General features: G+C 41.9%; 1 protein-coding gene across 1 annotated transcript in view; it reads right to left on the reverse strand.

Moving 5' to 3' along the window:
• Window positions 1-18,963, reverse strand: part of TPST1 (tyrosylprotein sulfotransferase 1) — a 78,085-nt gene that overhangs the window by 48,493 nt on the left and 10,629 nt on the right. The window contains exon 2 of the mRNA XM_004615917.2: window positions 3,004-3,948. Coding sequence (XP_004615974.1) covers window positions 3,004-3,848 — 845 coding nt within the window. The 5' untranslated portion in view covers window positions 3,849-3,948. The remainder of the gene's footprint in view (window positions 1-3,003; window positions 3,949-18,963) is intronic.

Here is an 18,963-nt window from a genome sequence, read left to right on the forward strand (position 1 = left end):
CCTACATCCCTATAATTAAAAATTAATATTTTAAGAGTTTTGATATTAGCACTAGAAGTTCTAGCCATGGAATGCAAGAACCTCACTAGATATCCATTCCACATACTACACTGTAAAAAAATATTTTGTTTCCTTTTAAAATACATCCAAGTTGTGGCTATTGTGAACAGAGCGGCCACTCTGTTCACAATAGCCACAATATGGAAAAAACCAGAGTGCCCGAAAACAGATGATTGGCTAAAGAAACTCTGGTATATTTACACAATGGAATACTATGTAGCTGTCAGAAAACATGAAGTCATGAAATTTGCATATAAGTGGATCAACATGGAAAGTATCATGCTGAGTGAAATGAGTCAGAAAGAAAGAGACAGACATAGAAAGATCGCACTCATATGTGGAATATAAAGTAGCTGAAAGGTACAAGCTTACAATGTTGTGATTCCTGACAGACATTTCACTAGACTTAGTTACTAAAATACAGAAATCCAAAACTATGCTGCTGCTAGTGCGGCCTCCGGACCTCATATCTCTTCATTCTCAGCAATGGAAAACAAATTACCAAATGCTTTCTTTTCAGCAGATCGACTTTAGGGGGGAGAAACTCCAAATCAATAATAGTGAAATTTTTTATTGAAATATTGAATGTAATCAAAGTAAAGTGAAAGTAAAGTGAAATTTACCAGTTACACATGCGGGGTGGGGGGCTGGGAAGGTGGGGGGAAGGGGGGAGGTATATTATGATTCTTGGTGGTGGAATATGTGCACTGGTGAAGGGACGGGTGTTTGAGCATTGTATAACTGAGACTTAAACCTGAAAGCTTTGTAACTTTCCACATGGCGAACTAATAAAATTAAAAAAAAAATACATCCAAGTTTCTACAAATAAATACACCCAAGTTTCTACAAATAACTACATCAAAATTTCTACAAATTTTGGGGCTGGAGCGATAGCACAGCGGGTAGGGCATTTGCCTTGCACGCAGTTGACCCCGGTTCAATTCCCAGCATCCCATATGGTCCCCCTGAGCACCGCCAGGAGTCATTCCTGAGTGCAGAACCAGGAGTAACCCCTGTGCATCGCCGGGTATGACCCAAAAGAGCAAAAAAGCAAAAAAAAAATTTCTACAAATTTCCTGTCTTTCTGATGGCTTTATTCTTCTATTTATTTTTTAAAATTGAATCACAGTGATATAAACAATTACAAAGTTGTTCACGATTTGATTTCAATCATATAATGTTCCAACACCCATCCCTTCATGAATGTACTTTTCCCATCACCAGTGGTCCCAGTTTTGATTGCTTTAAACATGGTTAGTAGATACACAAAACAATCTCCTGATTTCTTTCACAATTTAATCTGAGAATATTTCTTTAATTCTCTATTAGGCTGAGGGGTCTGTTTCAAGCCTTTTAAAAATATTTTTAATCTACTTACATTACAGTATGTTTATTTTGTATTAATAAGCAAGGAGTTTCACAGTCTTTGGGCCAACAAACCAACATAAAATGAAATACCTACGTGATTAGAAATTAGTCATGGTCTACTACCTGAAAATAATAATAGATTGTGATAACTGTAGAGTGGTAATCCTCTTTGCATTAAAAATAACCTAGACATGAAAGCTTTGTAGCTGTATCTCATGGTGAATCAAAAAATAGGGGGAAAAACAATAATAAAATAATAAAATAAAGTTAACATTCAGAATAGAATTTTTAAAAGAAGTAATGTGGAGTTCATGCCCAATTCAATCAGCTTAATCAATGGCTGAATAAATAGCAGTGCTCCTACATTATTAAAAAAAATAAACTAGAGTGACAATAACTGTAGTGACAATAATTTGTAATCAATAACTAAAAGCTAGGAACAGATATCTCTATTAAATTAAAGTTAAGAAATTCAATTTAGAAAGAAAAATATTTCTTTTAAATTAAATTTGTAAGCAATACTTTATAAACTCTTTACAGTAAAAAATATCAAGAAGATATTTCTTGGTGGCAAGTAAAACTCACAGGGGAATAAATGGCTTTAGGGATAAATGCTATTCTCATAAACAGAAAATAAGTAAAATTTAGTTAGAGGCAATTTTGTTTTCTTGAGAAGATGCTTTCTGAATCTCACAGTATTTTCTATGATTATCTTCTCATCCTCAGCATGAAAATCTTCAAGTAAGAATATCAGATCACTCTGGTCATCTCTTCATAATGCAATGGTTTAAGAAATACTTGAATTTATGGAACTTCTTATAAGGATTATAGATTAATCTTACAAATTGGGGAGGTTTTATAGCCTTTTGTGAAAAACAAAAGAATAAAAATCACTTATGACAAAGACGACAAAGAACAACACGCAATAAAACGGTGAAATAAAAAAACACTAGTCCATTGAGACTAAAGCATGGACTCTAATTCTGGCCATGGCATCTAAATTTAAGCAAATTTATTTCAGTATTTTTTGACCATGAAGGAATTAAGTTGGATAATTTTATCTTTGATTTTTCTCTATCATTAAAAATTCCTTAAAAAATAAAATAAAAATAAATAATAAATAAAAATTCCTAAATGCTTGGAATTTTTTGCATGCACACCCCATGATAGATGTATCTGCCAATATTGAACTTCATCTACATAAAGCCATGTAGAACTTGGAGGTCAGAAGCCACAGAAATTGAATGATGAACTTTTAGAGCCCAAATATACTGGTAAGAGAATTTAAAATATACGGAGGGGTTCTGGGATCACATCCGTGGTGCTCAGCTCACCCTGGTATTCCATGGGGGGGACCTTATCTCAGTGCCAGGGACCGAAGTAGGCTCGGATGCACGCAAGACCACAGCCTTACCTCCTTTACAATCTCTGCATCCATTTTTTTCTTTTAAGTCAATGAATACAAATCTATTCCAATAAATGTTGCTTACACACACACACACACACACACACACACACAGAGCTTAATATAGGGTCAAGATAACAACAACAACAACGAAAGTAACTTCTACTCACTTTGACAAGGACACTCCCCCAGCTTTCCCGATCATCTCTTCATGGTGTAATACTGAGTGGTTCCACGGAATATGGAGGAACTTTAAGAGTGTTCTCATCCACCGCTCAGGATGCAAGACAAGCTGCTCGTAGTGCACTAACATGCATTTTTTATAACCAACCTCCATACACTGGTTGTACATGGTCTCTATGGCGCGATTCCACTTGGTCAAGCAGTCCCTGTAGCTGTTTAGGTCAAACCCGGCTATCGTAACTTTTCGAGAAATCATTGAATGTACTGACGCTCGGCCATCTCGGACCATGAGGAGGAACTTGGCATTGGGGAATAACCTCGCAAGGTAGGTCAGGGATTTCAGGGCGAAGGGATCTTTGTTACATAAGTACGGGGCTGGTTCCCCGTGCTTAACAATGATTTCTAGTAAAAAGGCTTGCATGGCAGAATCCAGCACGTCATCGGTGACACCAGCCTCATCCAAGCGTATTTTCTCTTTGCTGGACCGTGACCACATTTGCTTCAGGGCCAGGATCCGGGGGATGACCCTGGTCTCCTCTCCACAGCGAATGTCGGGATGTGCATCTAGCATGGCTCTCATGAGCGTGGTTCCACTCCGAGGCACCCCTCCAATAAAGATCAAAGGCATATCTTTGTGATAGGCAAGCGTTGTGTTGGCTTTGATGTCCAGGCTGGTTCGAGCCGTTGTCCTTGTGCCCTCCAATCGGAGGGGCTGGCTCCGTTCCTCTATTCGGTGATGGCATTCCATGGCATGTTGGCCCAAGTAGAACACGGTCACTGAGCTAATCACCAGACAGGCCAAGAGTAAGTTCTGCTTCAGTTTTCCAACCATCTTGATGTTGCGACCTTGTTACTAAAAAGAGATTTCACTCAAATGATTTTCAGAAAATATTCAGGCCATGGAGAGTCTACTTCAGAAAGATGATCAACATCTAATAAGAAAAATTAAAAAAACATTATTTTACCACTACATCAAGAGTGTTTACATATCAGTCATCAGTTATCATTCTAGTGGGAAAGACACTAACACAATATTTAGATACACTAATATTCATAGAACACAAGTAGATATACAAATTCAAACACAAATAAATCAACATTATAAACAAATAGCTCTTTCATTTGTTTGCAATTGGGCCACACCGGGGCTTTCTCCTGACTCAACGCTCATGGAATCCCCCCTGATGTGACTCGGGTGACAATGGGGGTCCTAGAGATTGAACCTAGGTCGCTGTGTGCAAGACAAATGCCGTACTCAACTGCACTATTTCTCCAGCCCCTACAAATGGCTCTTCTTAGTATGACATTTTTTGCTTGTTTTTAGGCTGTATCCGGTAGTACTCAGAAGACCATGTGGAGCCATGCACCAAAAATACGGTTCAACCGAAGCACACATTCTAACTATTCATCTATAGCCCTCTGGCCCCATGTAATTCTGTAAGTGGAGTAGAAAAATAAAACTATTCTTATTAGTGAGGTATGCAGATATTTAATACACTAAAGAATGTTTCGAGCCCAACCCATAGCTTGCCTCTGGTATGAAAAAAAAATCCTTCATTTCTAAGACATTACTTCCACACACTACCATAAAGAGAAATTACAGAAGAAACACACAATTTCCCAATCTTTCACACAGGTTCAGTTTATACACCCCATACATTAATTATTTGGCTAGATTCTTGTGTGTGGCTAAGAATAAATTTTGCTAAGGACAATCGTGTCCTGACCCTTGCCTCAAAAAACAATCCCATGGCCAGACAGATATGCGAAGAATGACAGTGAAATGGTTCAGCATTTTAGTAGAAACAAGCTAAGGGACAATGGGAGGGCATAAGGGTTCGGGAAAATCTGGAAAAATGTGAGTGAAAATAAGATGGAGAGCCACTCTAAGAAGCAGGACATATATGAAAAAGCACAATCACTTAACAAAACACAGATTCCTATTGGATAATAGAAAATAACTGAGGAGAGTTGGCATAAAAGTAACAAAGTAGGGCCTGGAGCAATAGCACAGCAGGTAGGGCGTTTGCCTTGCACGTAGCTGACCCAGATTTGATTCCCAGCATCCTATATGGACCCCTGAGCACTGCCAGGAGTAATTCCGGAGTGCAGATCCAGGAGTAACCCCTGTGCATCGCCGGGTGTAACCCAAAAAGAAAAAAAAAGTAACAAAGTATGTGTGTGCGTGTGTGCATGTGCGTGCGTGTGTGTATGTGTGTGTGTGTGTGTGTGATGGAGGGGGAAAGGGAGAAAAGGAAGAGTGAGAAAGGGACCAGGAAGGGCAGCCAGAGAGGAGGGAACAGATAAGATTTAGACACAGAATGTTCTAAGATACATTATGACCAAATATGTAGATGTGTAGATGTATAAAAGTGGGGTGTGTATGCAAAACTTTTTGAAATGCTAGTTTAGCTAATGTAGATAGCAAGAAGACTATATTTAGACTAAAAACTTTCCCCTGAAAATTCTCAGATGGCCACATAGGATAATCAATCCTTGTGTCATTTTGGCTAGGCAATATGATGTCCAGTATTTGAGCCAATCACCAGAGGAGATCTGAAGATATTTTCATGATCTGATTAATATTTAAGTCAACAGACTCGAGGCAAAGCAGACCATCCTCGGGGCTGGAGCGATAGCACAGCGGGTAGGGCGTTTGCCTTGCACGTGGCCGACCCGGGTTCGAATCCCAGCATCCCATATGGTCCCCTGAGCACGGCCAGGGGTGATTCCTGAGTGCAGAGCCAGGAGTAACCCCTGTGCATCGCCAGGTGTGACCCAAAAAGCAAAAAAAAAAAAAAGCAGACCATCCTCCATTGTCCTCCCAAAATAGGTTGGCCTCACCTAACCAAGTCCTCCAGACTAAAAATAAGTTTCCTCAACAAAAGGGAATTCTCAAGACTGCAACACAGAGACCCAGTGTGAGTTTCCAAGGAATTTCAACTGTTACCTTCCAGGCTATCCTACGGAGCTGAGAATTGAGAGCCCCGCAACCTCGTCAATCGATTTCTTAAAAACTCTCTGGCCAGAGAGAGCTCAACAGCTAAGCTTTGCCTCTGGGAGGCCTGGGTTTGACCCTGGCACCTACCAAGTCCCCAAGCACCACTGAGTCCCCTGAGCCAAGGAGCAGCCTCCAGGCACCTCAGGGTGTAGCTTCATGAAAATAAAACAAACCCTTTCGTGTGTGTTTGTGTGTGTGGGGGGGGGTGAGCTGCTACATCAGCTTACATTTACATGGAATGTCCACATAAATCAAATTTGCAGAACCAGAAAGCAAGGAGCAGAAAAGCAGCGGGAATTTAACAGCAAACAGACATGAGGGGACAAGATGGAAATGTTCCAAATCTGAACTGGGAAGATGTTTGCAGAACTCCATGAGTGGACTATAAATCACTGAATTACACACTTATAATGGGTAAGATTTTTTTTTTTTGGTACAGATCATATATACGTCAGCACAGCTGTGTGTGTGTGTGTGTGTGTGTGTTCAGAGAGAGCAACAGTACAGCAGTTAAGGTACTTGCCCTGCTTGCAGCTGACCTGGGTTCAATTCTCGACACCCCATACTGTCTCTGGAGCCTGCTGTGAGTGATCCTTGAATGCAAGAGCCAGGAGTAAGCCCTAAGCATCACCAGGTGTGGCCCCCAAATCAAATATATACCCATGCAAATATATACAACCAAATATATACATACACATGCATGTATATATACATACATATACTCCTAGAAAAATATTTTGATACTCTCAGCAGAATAAAGCAGAATAAACTAGGATTCATTTTTGTTTACTCAAATATTCATTCCTCTAGTTGCATGCTGAGCGTATTTTACTGTGCCTTCATTTACAAAGCTGCAAGCAACAAAGAACCATAAAGTGAAAACAGCTTGAGATGAAAATATCAGCTTAATAAGAAAAGTATGCAAAGAAAAAGTATAAAGATAGTTGGCAGAAAATGGCATGAAAGTCATTGTGCAAAAGCTGTACCCATGGTATGGAAGACACACTTAAGTTTGCTATGCCGAGTTCAAGTTACAAGTGGGTTAGGTGAGGGAAAAACAATGGAGAGAAAAAATAACAGAGAAACCAAGAAACTAAGATTCAATCCCAAAATAATATCTGGTTAAAAAAAAACACATACAAATACAAAAGGAAGCATTCCTGAATTGGGGGGGGGGGGTGGGAAATCAGTCTTACATATGAGGATGGACTTTTTTTTTCTTTTTGGGTTACCCGGTGATGCACAGGGGTCACTCCTGGCTCATGCACTCAGGAATTACTCCTGGTGGTGCTTGGGGGACCATATGGGATGCTGGGAATCGAACCTGGGTTGGCCGTGTGCAAGGCAAACGCCTTACACGCCTTACCTGCTGTGCTATCACTCCAGCCCCTTTGTTTTGTTTTATGGCTATACCTGGCAGAGTCTGGGCTATGCCGAACTTGATGCCTGGGGGTCACTTGTGGTGGTACCTGGGGGAATGTGTGGTGCTGGGGACAGAATCTGGGTTGAGGCATACCAAGCATGTGCTCGAGAATTTTGAGCTATCTTGGCCCAGGGTCTATATTTTAAGCAAAATAAATGCCAATAAATGCAACCAGGACTCATTCTAGCAATTTCAAATATCAGATGTTTAATTCCAATGATTTCATTCACTTGGGGTTTATGCAATCCCAGTCTTGAAAAACAACAAAACTCAGGGCCAGAGAGATAGCACAGGGGTAAGATGATTGTCTTGCACTAGGATGTCTGAGGTTCAATCCCAGCATCCTATATGGTCCTCCAAGAGCCACTAGGAGTGATCCCTCAATTCAGTACCAGGAGTTAGCCCTGGGCGCTGTTGGATGTGGCCTAAAATCCAAAAGAAAAAAGGAAACAAAACAAGACAGAGAACTCAAAATTCCCAAGTTAATATGATGCCATAGTAATAAAGACAACCGTCTTTAATAAAGGCTTCATTTCTCCCCACCCCACCCCCATATTGTATTGAATCACCACTATCTTGGCTCTGCCCTTCATTGTACTATATTTTTAATAAGAATCATGGCAAGAGTTGGGGGTGCAGGGACACTTCTGGAAAAGCTTGGCTGGTAGTCTGGGTATGATGGTTTGGGGCTCAAGCTGAGCAGTGACTGGAAGGCCATAGCATAGTAAAGTGTTTTGTTCTGTTTTTTAATCACCACATCCCACCAGCTGTTTCCAAATCCAATCTGTTTTTTCTTTTACTTTAAACGCCATAGTTTACAAAGCTGTCAATGAAAGGTTTTGTGCATTAACAGCTCACCTTCCTTCCTGTCCATTCCAAACCCCCTCTCCTGCGGTAAGCTTCCTACGAAAGAGCAGTTCTTAGTTTCTGTGGCCTTGGGCATTAATTATTCCCCACTGTTCCTTTATATCCTGAACATGCGAGAGATGTGCTCTCTCCAATCCTTTGGATATGTGTCATACTTCCTGTCTTAACACACTTTAAGATCCTGAATTCGGGGGCCGGAGCGATAGCACAGCGGGTAGGGCGTTTGCCTTGCACGCAGCCAACCCAGGTTAGATCCCTGGCATCCCATATGGTCCCCCAAGCACCGCCAGGAGTAATTCCTGAGTGCAAAGCCAGGAGTAACCCCTGAGCATCGCTGGGTGTGACCCAAAAAGCAAAAAAAAAAAAAAAAAAAATCCTGAATTCGGATGTCTTATCCATTCCCCACCACAGCACGCTTACCAGAAACACAGCTTATAGTATACACTGAGTCTTTAAAACTCACACATGCATCTTGCTTCAGAGACCCATAAATAAATCTCAAAAGAGATCAAAAGTTGCAGTTAATCTCAGACCCACACACGGCTAAACAGACTGGGGTAGGTCGGAGGGGTGCAGGTTTGCCTGGCACCCGCCCAAATAGAGCCCGCAGCAGTCACTTGCTCCCACAACCTAAAATTGCTGCCATGCCCCCGGCCAGACCCCACCGTCTTGGGATGACCATCACTGAGATATTAATCTCCTAAGAATTCGGGTATGCAGGTTTTGTGACTGAAATCTCCAGGTTTTCTCAGGGTTTGGATGGGCTACCTCCCACCACCTCCCAGTACTTCTGGAAGCCCCGGCAGTCATGTTCACCCCCAAAGCTGCCAACCAGTTAAAAAAAAAGCTACTCCAGCTGTACCTTCCTGAAAAAATACTGAATGCCATGAACAAAACACAATAACTTCTTTTTTAATATATATATATATTTTTTTTATTAGTGAATCACCATGAGGTACAGTTACAAACTTGCGAACTTTAGTGTTTGCATTTCAGTCATACAGTGATAGTTTACCCATCCCTCCACCAGTGCCCGTTCTCCTCCACCAATGTTCCCAGTATCCCTCCCGCCACCCCCACCCCACCTCCTCTTGGGTGTTGAAAATACAATGATCTCTTAGCACCTATATTGCAAATCATAATGCAGAGAGAGAGAGAGAGAGAGAGAGAGAGAGAGAGAGAGAGAGAGAGAGGAAAGGTGCCTGCCATTGAGGCAGGCAGGGGGAGGGGAGCTGGGAGAGAAACTGAGGACATTGGTGCATTGGTGGTTTGAAATGTATACTGGTGGAGGGATGGGTGTTGGAACATTCTACGACTGAAACCCAATCATGAACAGCTTTGTCTATCTCAAAATGACTCAATTAAAAAAGATAATAAATGCATTTTAAAATATCACCCATACATTAATCAGACTTGGAAAAACATTCTTTAGAAAAGAGACATTTTGCAGTTTGAACTCTCTCTCTCCCTCTCTCCCTCTCCCTCTCCCTCTCTTTCTATCTCTCTCACCCCCCCCATAAGGAAGAAAATGCTTTCGTTTCTTTCTATTGAAACACTGAAATAAATATCTCTGAGAAATGACTATTAATAGGCTACTGTTTCCCAGTATGCCAAATGAAATATGCCAGAAATAATGCTCTGGTGAAGAGAATACTGAGATTATAACTTTATACTGAGTTCTCTCTAAATTTGTGAAGATTGCTTACTCAAAGCCAGAGTCAGTCAACAGAAGCAGGGGTATGGAGGTCAGCAAGGCTATGTCCAAGACCTTGTGCAAACACGTGGGCCAGGCACGTGCAATCATGAGCACATTCGTTGTAGTAAGGACAGTGACCCTGTGTGAGGTCCAAAGAGACACTGAGGAAATGTTCTAGTAAAATATAAAATTATAGGAATGTAGCAATTCCCTAAAAATTTTCTTCCCTTAGTTAACCATTAGCTCCTTGCTACCGATGACCATGATTCTAACTAATTCGGTAAAAATAATAAGTAATGCCACCTTGTATGGTGTTTAAAATCTAGTCCACAGCTGTCTCATCACTCCTAGCTTCTTACACAAGGAAACATTAGAGGGTCTCCCTGAACCTGTCAACTCATAACTGATATTTAATGTGAGTGACATGTGAATGAAAAGTGAAAAGATTCATGTGAATGACAACTTTGTCAATAAAAGAAACCTCAACGGGGTAGAGCAAATCAATGCTTTGCAAACTGAAGCCTGGCGCTCAGCCCCTGGCACTGCATGGCATTGAATAAGTGTTTGTGCATTGTCTTTTTTTAGGGAAAACAACAACAACAAAAACAACAACAGAACAGTAAGTACAGTTAGTCAGAACTGGGATCTAATCTGAAATCAGTTTATTTTTTCTGTTTATCCATATGGAATTGGATAAATCACTGAGCACCAGTTCTTACATCCACAAAATAGAGATAATGCTAATAACATACTTCTTTCCATGAAATTAAGAGTAGACAAAACAAAAATAAAAATGGAGAGATGAAGGCACCACCACATAGTCTTTTCCTTTCACAATCCTGATGCAAAAAAAGGTAGATAATGTTACTTTTAAAGAACAGCACCTGTGACACCCTCACACACTGTTCATCGACCTCTCCCTCTGGGCAATCCTACAGACTGACCCCCTGAGGGTCATTCCCCACCCACACCAGGCCCTGCCACGCCTGACCACTGCTCATGTTCTGCCCCTCCCGGCACGGTCTTCCCTCCTTTTTAATGAAGCACTGCATCACTGTATCACTGTCATCCTGTTGATCATCGATTTGCTCTAGAGGGCCCAGTAACATCTCCATTCATCTTAGCCCTGAAATTTTAGCAGCCTGTCTTTACTCATCCTTCCCAATGGTGCCACATTAGAGGCTCTTCAGGGTCAGGGGAATGAGACCCATCATTGTTACTGTATTTGGCATATGAATACATCATGGGGAGTTTGCCAGGCTCTCCCCCGTGCGGGCAGGAAACTCTTGGTAGCTTGCCAGGTTCTCCAAGAGGGAGAACTAGGCTGTCAGATGCTCAAGGCCACTCTCCACACGTTTGGACGAGCCTCATACATGAAGAAACACCTGATATAATTTCCTGCCGTGTTGAGCATTAAACGTAGAGTTTCATACAGGATTTCTTTCTCCCTTTTACATGTGACCTCAAATAACTGGAATAATACATAGGTTGCACATTCTTGACACACTTATTTCCACTAAACTTAATTTTTTTCTAGAGAAAGCTAGAGAGGTAATACAGGGGTTAACCAATATCCTGGTTGGTGGAAAATCACCAGGAGGCGCTCCCAGGACACATAAGCTCCACTTGGGAGTCACCCCAATGCCCCCACCACAAACAAACAACAAAACAAAGGACAAACTAAGATGCTGGGGATATAGATGATTAGTAAAGCAATTGCCTTGCATTTGAGTCCTGGGTTTGATCCCTGGGTCAAAATACCCCACCTAAAATTCATTCACCATTCATGCACTCAAGGCATGAACAGCAGATAAAATGTCACTGTCATACCGTTGCTCATCAATTTGTTCGAGTGGGCACCAGTAACGTCTCTCATTGACAGACTTATTGTTACTGTTTTTGGCATATTCAATATGCACAGGTAGCTTGCCAGGCTCTGCCGTGCAGGCTCCATACTCTCAGTAGCTTGCCGGGCTCTCCGAGAGGGGCAGAGGAATCGAACAAGGGTTGTTTGCGTGAAAGGCGAAAGCCCAACCGCTGTGCTACCACTCCAGCTCAGATAAAATGTAAAGTAAGAAATTTACAGATGATTAAGCTACTAATGGGATTTCTCTCTTAAATCTTAAAACACCTTCGGAATCATTTGAAATAAAGAAAATGCTGAACAATGTGAAAATGAGATAAAGAACTACAAAGAAACAGTAATCTGGAAGCCATAATTTTTTTTTTTTTTTTGCAGGGGCTGGAGCGATAGCACAGCAGGTAGGGCATTTGCCTTGCATGCGGCGATCCGGGTTCAATTCCCAGCATCCCATATGGTCCCCTGACCACCGCCAGGAGTAATTGCTGAGTGCAAAGCCAGGAGTAACCCCTGTGCGTTGCCAGGTATGACCCAAAAAGCAAAAAAAAAAAAAAAAAAAAAAAAAAAAAAATTTTTGCAATCTTAATCATTACCCATATAAGATTTTTTTAGTTGACTCAACAAGTGATTACAAAATAGTAGCACTGTAGCACTGTCGTCCCATTGTTCATGGATTTGCTCGAGCAGGCACCAGTAACATCTCCATTGTAAGACTTGTTACTGTTTTCAGCATATTGAGTATGCCATGGGTAGTTTGCCAGGCTCTGCCGTGTGGGCAGGATACTCTCAGTAGCTTCCGGGCTCTCTGAGAGGGATGGGGGGAATTGAACGTGGGTTGATGTGCTATTGCTCCAATTCTACAAAATAGTAGCACTGCACTGTAGCACTGTTGTCCAGTTGTTCGATTTGCTTGCGGGGGCACCAGTGACGTCTCCATTGTGAGCCTTGTTGTTACTGTTTTTGGCATATTGAAATAATATGGAGGAAAAATAGTTTTTCCAAAACTATGGAAAAAGAGTCAAATACATAGTAAAATGTTAACACAAGTGTTTTTATTTATTGAATTGCCATGAATTACAAAGTTACAGTTATTCATGATTGAATTTTAGGCATATAATGTTACAACACCAGTATTAAGAATATTTTAACTGTTAAGATACTAGCAGAATTAAATGGAACAAAGTAGAAAGCCAAGGTTAAAAAGCAAACTCAGCCCTCCGCTGAGATGTGACCCCGGGGGCCGCACGCATGTGCGGCCCCTCTGCAGCTGCACGAGCGTGAATCCAGACCCAGTTGAACCAAACTCAACGTGGGCAGCTACTTGCAGAATGTCTCCAGCCTGAGAACCAAGCCGTGACCCCATGCCCGCCCAGGAGGGGAAAGGTATTTCTCTCTCTCGCCTGTCCCTTCCCGGGGATGAAGGGCAAGGGGACCACCATATTATGACGACCACAGACAGGATTTACAAGCTTGCAATGATCGAATATCCGGAAGAAATCTCCCTGGACTTAGTTGTTAACGTACAGAAATCCAAAACCGCAGCCGCAGCCGCAGCCGCACGATCTCATTTCCCTTCACAACAGGTCTGACTCTAGTGGGGTGCTCCTAACAATAATTGTGAGGATTGTGTTGAAAAATTGAATGTAACCAAATTAAATAGAAAGTAAAGTGAAATTTATCAGTTATAAGGGGGGCTGTGGGGGTGGGCGGGATGGGAGGCGTACTGTGGGTTTTTTTTTTTTCCGGTGGTGGGATATGGTCACTGGTGAAGGGATGGTTGTTTCAGCATTGTATGACTAAGACTTAAGCCTCAAAGCATTGTAATTTTCCACATGGTGATTCAATAAAATAAATTAAAAATAAATAAATAAAAAGCAAACTCACATGTGTATACCAATTTTATACTTTTAAAACAAAATAATACTTCAGTGACAGTATTCATGATACATACACCTACATTACCAATGCTTCATCTGTGGTGTCTCTCTCTCTCTCTCTCTCTCACACACACACACACAAACATACACACACACACAAGCACACACGTGCACAGTAGATGTTCCTTTTATTTTTTTTTTCGCTTTTTGGGTCACACTCAGCGATGCTCAGGGGTTACTCCTGGCTCTGCACTCAAGAATTACTCCTGGTGGTGGTCAGGGGACCATATGGGATGCTGGGAATTGAACCCAGGTTGGCCGTGTGCAAGGCAAACGCCCTACCCACTGTGCTATCACTCCAGCCCCAAGCACAACAGATATTCTGATGTCTCTCAAATCTATTTACAAATAAGACTTCTACCCCAAGTCTCAGTCGTAATCACTCAAAAACAGAGGATACTGCACTGATGCTCTCTGGCTCTGACAGGCCAGTACTGCTGCCGGGGCTCTGCAGCGCTGGGGGTGACCCAGATCACACTGTGTTACCTGGGGCCTTCCAGGGCCACACCCAGTTGTGCTTAAGGGACCATGTGGTGCCAGGGATCGAACCAGAATCTTCGAGCTTCAAGGCATACATCTTATCCCTTGTACTCTCTTGGGGCCCACTTTATTTTTTAACAGAAGATACACTGAGTACAAATTTAGAAAATTACAGAAGGTCAGACCTATTTTTAGAATCATTTCTACCAACAAAGGAGCATTTCAATAGCTACTGTTTCTTGAGTGATGATTGATTTTTTTTTCTTTTTGGGTCACACCTGGCGGGAATTACTCCTGGCGGTGCTCAGGGGACCATACGAGACGCTGGGATTCGAACAAGGGTCAGCCGTGTGCAAGGCAAATGCCCTACCCACTGTGCTATTGCTCCAGTCCCCCTGATTATTTTTTTGAAGGGGTGAGGTATACCCAGCAATGCTCAGAACTCCTCTTACCTAAGTTTTAAATAAGCACAGAGGTTGTTTTATTTTTTTTCATTAACTTATTCGTTACAAATAAAATCTACCACCTTTTTTTCCCCCCTACACTTCCCAAAATTGTCTCTCACACACCAACCTCTTCTTCTTGTAAGAGAACTCTGGTTAATTTTTAATTTTTTTGGTTTCGTCTGTTCACCGATTTTATTAGCACAGGCAAATAAGACTTTTTCTGACTCAACCTGACTTGCTTTCTGACTTATTTAATTACATAGGGGCCTTTCCATTTTGCTGCAAGTGGCAAAATTTCATCTTTCTTTAAATAGCTGAATGGTCTTCCATTGTATAAATGTAACATTTTGTAGTCTGGCATGGGGCACTTCAGCTGATTCCATATTTTTACTATTGCTACTACTGTAACTAAATCAGCAATAAATACTAGGTGAATCTAACTTTTTGTGCTGACATGTATATGTGTATATGTGCTGACATGCATATGTGCTGACATGTATATATTTTTTAAGATACCCAGAGGTAAAACTGCTAAATCATATGTAGCTCTCTTTAACTTATTTTGGTTTGGTTTGGGACCACACTATGCAATGCTCAGAGGTTACTCCTATGTCTCTACTCAGGAATCGGTCCTGACAGGGACCAGGGGACCATATGGAATATCGGGGACCAAACCCACGTTGGTCGCATACACAGAAAATGCCCTACCTGCTATACTATCGCTAAAGCCTATCTTTATCTTCTTTCTTTCTTTCTTTCTTTCTTTCTTTCTTTCTTTCTTTCTTTCTTTCTTTCTTTCTTTCTTTCTTTCTTTCTTTCTTCTTCCTTCCTTCCTTCCTTCCTTCCTTCCTTCCTTCCTTCCTTCCTTCCTTCCTTCCTTCCTTCCTTTCTTTCTTTCTTATTAGCATTATTATTATCTGCTTTTTGGGTCACACCGGCGATGCACAGGGGTCACTCCTGGCTCTGCACTCAGGAATTACCCCTGGCGCTGCTCAGGGGACCCTATGGGATGCTGGGAATTGAACCCGGGTCGGCCGCGTGCAAGGCAAACGCCCTACCCGCTGTGCTACCGCTCCAGCCCCCCTATCTTCATCTTTTTAAGGATTCTCCATACTATGCTTCAAAATAGTCAGACCAATTTACATCCCCAATCCCAGATCACAGTAGATCCTTATTTCTCCACACCTCCCCAGCACTTACAAGTGTTGCTCCATTTGATGGAAGCCATTCTCAGGGGCTGAAGTGCTCTCTCATTGTGGTTTTCATTTGCATTCCCTTTTCAATTTGATAATCAGTACCTTCCATCTGTATGAATACCTTTGAAAAATGATTCAAATCTCTTCACTGGGGTTTCTATTTTACTGTAAGGTACACATATTAACCTTGTCTATTAACGTTCTTATGAGTTAGCTTTGGGTATTAACCCTTAATAGATATAGGATGTGAAATATCTTCTACATTCATTAGGCCACCTTTTCATTCTGTTTATATTTTCTTTTGTTGTACAAAGATTTTAAGTTAATACAGTCCCACTGTTGTTGTTGTTGTTTTTTCATGTTTCTTGATGTTGGAGTTCAGTCCCCATACACATCTCTAAAGCTAATACCATGGAATTTTTCATTGATATTATCTCCTATATACTTAATGACTTCAGGTCTTAGATCCAATTTTTGAACGCATTTTGAATTTAGTTTGTATATATGGCTATCCTATTTTCTGTACCATATGTTAAAGAGATTCTCCATTCTCAACTGGACAGTCTGAGATTCTTTGTCATAAATTAACAATAAATGTTTTATTTCTAAACTTTCTATACTAATTCATTGATCCACATGTCAATTTTTGTGGTTTTTCTAGTTTTAGCTACTGTCATTTTATAGTACTGTTTGAGTTAGCTAACATGATGCCTCCATTTTTATTTTTCTTCGTCAGGATTACAGCTATTCAGGGTCTTTCATGATTGCATACTAACTTCAGGGTTTTTTCTGTTTTATTTCCAAGAGAATGGAATTCTGAGTAGAATTACATTTAAGCTACATATTGCTTTTGGGAAAATGGAAAGATTAACTATATAGATTCTTCCTGTCAGACACACGGGAAGTCTATCCCATCCATGCTCTAATTCCTGGTTCTGTGCTCAGGAAGGACCCCTGGTGGTGCCTGGGGCACCATGTCTGTTCCCTCTGCTATGTCTTCCATTGTGTGTGTGTGTGTGTGTGTGTGTTTGGAGGCTGCACTCAGCTGTGCTCAGGGCTTTACCATTGGCCCTGTTTTCAGGGGGCTGGGGCTGGAGCTATAGCACAGTGGGTAGGGCGTTTGCCTTGCATGCGGTCAACCCGGGTTTGATTCCCAGCATCCCATATGGTCCCCTGAGCACCTCCAGGAGTAATTCCTGAGTGCAGAGCCGGGAGCAACCCCTGAGCATCACTGGGTGTGACCTAAAAAGAAAAAAAAAGACTCAGGCGACATTATGGGGTATCAGAATCAAATCCAAATCGGCAGTGCCTACTCACTGTACTATCTCTCTGTCCCCTGCTATGTCTTTTAATAGCATCTTATACTTTATGTTATGGATGTCACCATTAAATTTGTAACTAAGAATTTAATTATTTTGAACACAGTTGTAAGTGGAGTAGTTTTATCAATGTATTCTGGCTCATAATTTATAAACAGGAGTGGAAAGATTTCATCTTGCTGTACTCATTGTTTCTAATTGCCTTTAATGAAACTTAAGAGTTTTCTGTGTGTATTCTATCATTAGCAAACAATAGTTTCACTTTTATTTTATTTCTTGCTGCAGTCTGTAATTGCTCTAGCCAAGCCCTGTAATACTAGCTCAGCAGCAGGGCATTCGCCTTGTGTTTGTGAGTCCTGGATTTAATCCCCAGCATTGAAAGAAAAAATGGGGTGAGTGAACAACTGGGTCATGTTCCTAACTTGAAAAGAAAGCCTTGCATCTTTCATAATATATTAGTTGTACACGAAGCTTATCATTCTAGGCCCTTTTTGCTGAATTTTTACCTAAATAGGTCTGCATCTGATCGGGTGCTTTCTCAGCATCTACAATTATTGTCATAACTTTTCTCTTTCTTTTTATTGACATGGTGTGTTACATTCATTTACATATTAAAACATCCTAGGGCTAAAGAGGGGAGGAGGACCTTTTATGTAACTTGATAAATTGATAAAAATAGCACAGCGGGTAGGGCATTTGCCTTGCATGCGGCTGACCTGGGTTGATTCCTCTGTCCCTCTCGGAGAGCCCAGCAAGTTACCAAGAGTATCCCGCCCCCATGGCAGAGCCTGGCAAGCTACCCATGGCATATTCAATACGCCAAAAACAGTAACAAGTCTCACAATGGAGACGTTATTGGTGCCCACTCAAGCAAATTGGTGAGCAACAGAAGGACAGTGCCACAGTGCTACTCCACTTACAACTGTGTCCAAGATGAACTGCCCCACAAGATGCCCGTACAGTCTCATGCTGAGTGTGACTCTAAAGATGCGCTCTACAGACCTTTTTCAGTTTCAAGACTTTTTTGTTGTTTTTTGGGTCACACCTGGCGATGCACAGGGGTTACTCCTGGCTCTGCACTCAGGAATTACTCCTGGCGGTGCTCAGGGGACCATATGGGATGCTGGGAATCGAACCCGGGTTGGCATGTGCAAGGCAAACACCCTACCTGCTGTGCTATCGCTCCAGTCCTGAGACTCCTTTCCTTCCTTCCTTCCTTCCTTCCTTCCTTCCTTCCTTCCTTCCTTCCTTCCTTCCTTCCTTCCTTCCTTCCTTCCTTCCTTCCTCCCTCCCTCCCTCCCTCCCTCCCTCCCTCCCTCCCTTCCTATCGGAGCGTCTACTTCATTTCCCACCGCCTCTCTGCATTCTCCTGCAGCAGCTCCTGTGGTGTGTGTCAGGCTCTGGAAGCTGTGCCCGTCGCTGCCCCTCCCCTCCAACCAGGGGGTATGGGCTGCCAGCGCGGGGCTGAGGGAGCGTCCCCAATAAACCTGGCTTTAGTTTTCTTCCCTCTCAGCCTCGGTCTCTTTACTTCTCTGCCAACCTTTCAATAACACGTTGGCAAGCAGGAGCGAAATCTCTCACACTGGCACCCTGCGGCTGGAATGGAGTGGCAGCTGGAAAGTGCTCTGCAGTTCCTCCAAACGTTAGGTGTGGAGTGTTAGAGTTACCATAAGACCCAACAATTATACTCCTAGCTGTATACCTGGGAGAAATGAAAATAT

The sequence above is a fragment of the Sorex araneus genome, chromosome 4 (genome assembly GCF_027595985.1).
Source record: "Sorex araneus isolate mSorAra2 chromosome 4, mSorAra2.pri, whole genome shotgun sequence".
In the NCBI taxonomy this organism is placed as follows: domain Eukaryota; kingdom Metazoa; phylum Chordata; class Mammalia; order Eulipotyphla; family Soricidae; genus Sorex; species Sorex araneus.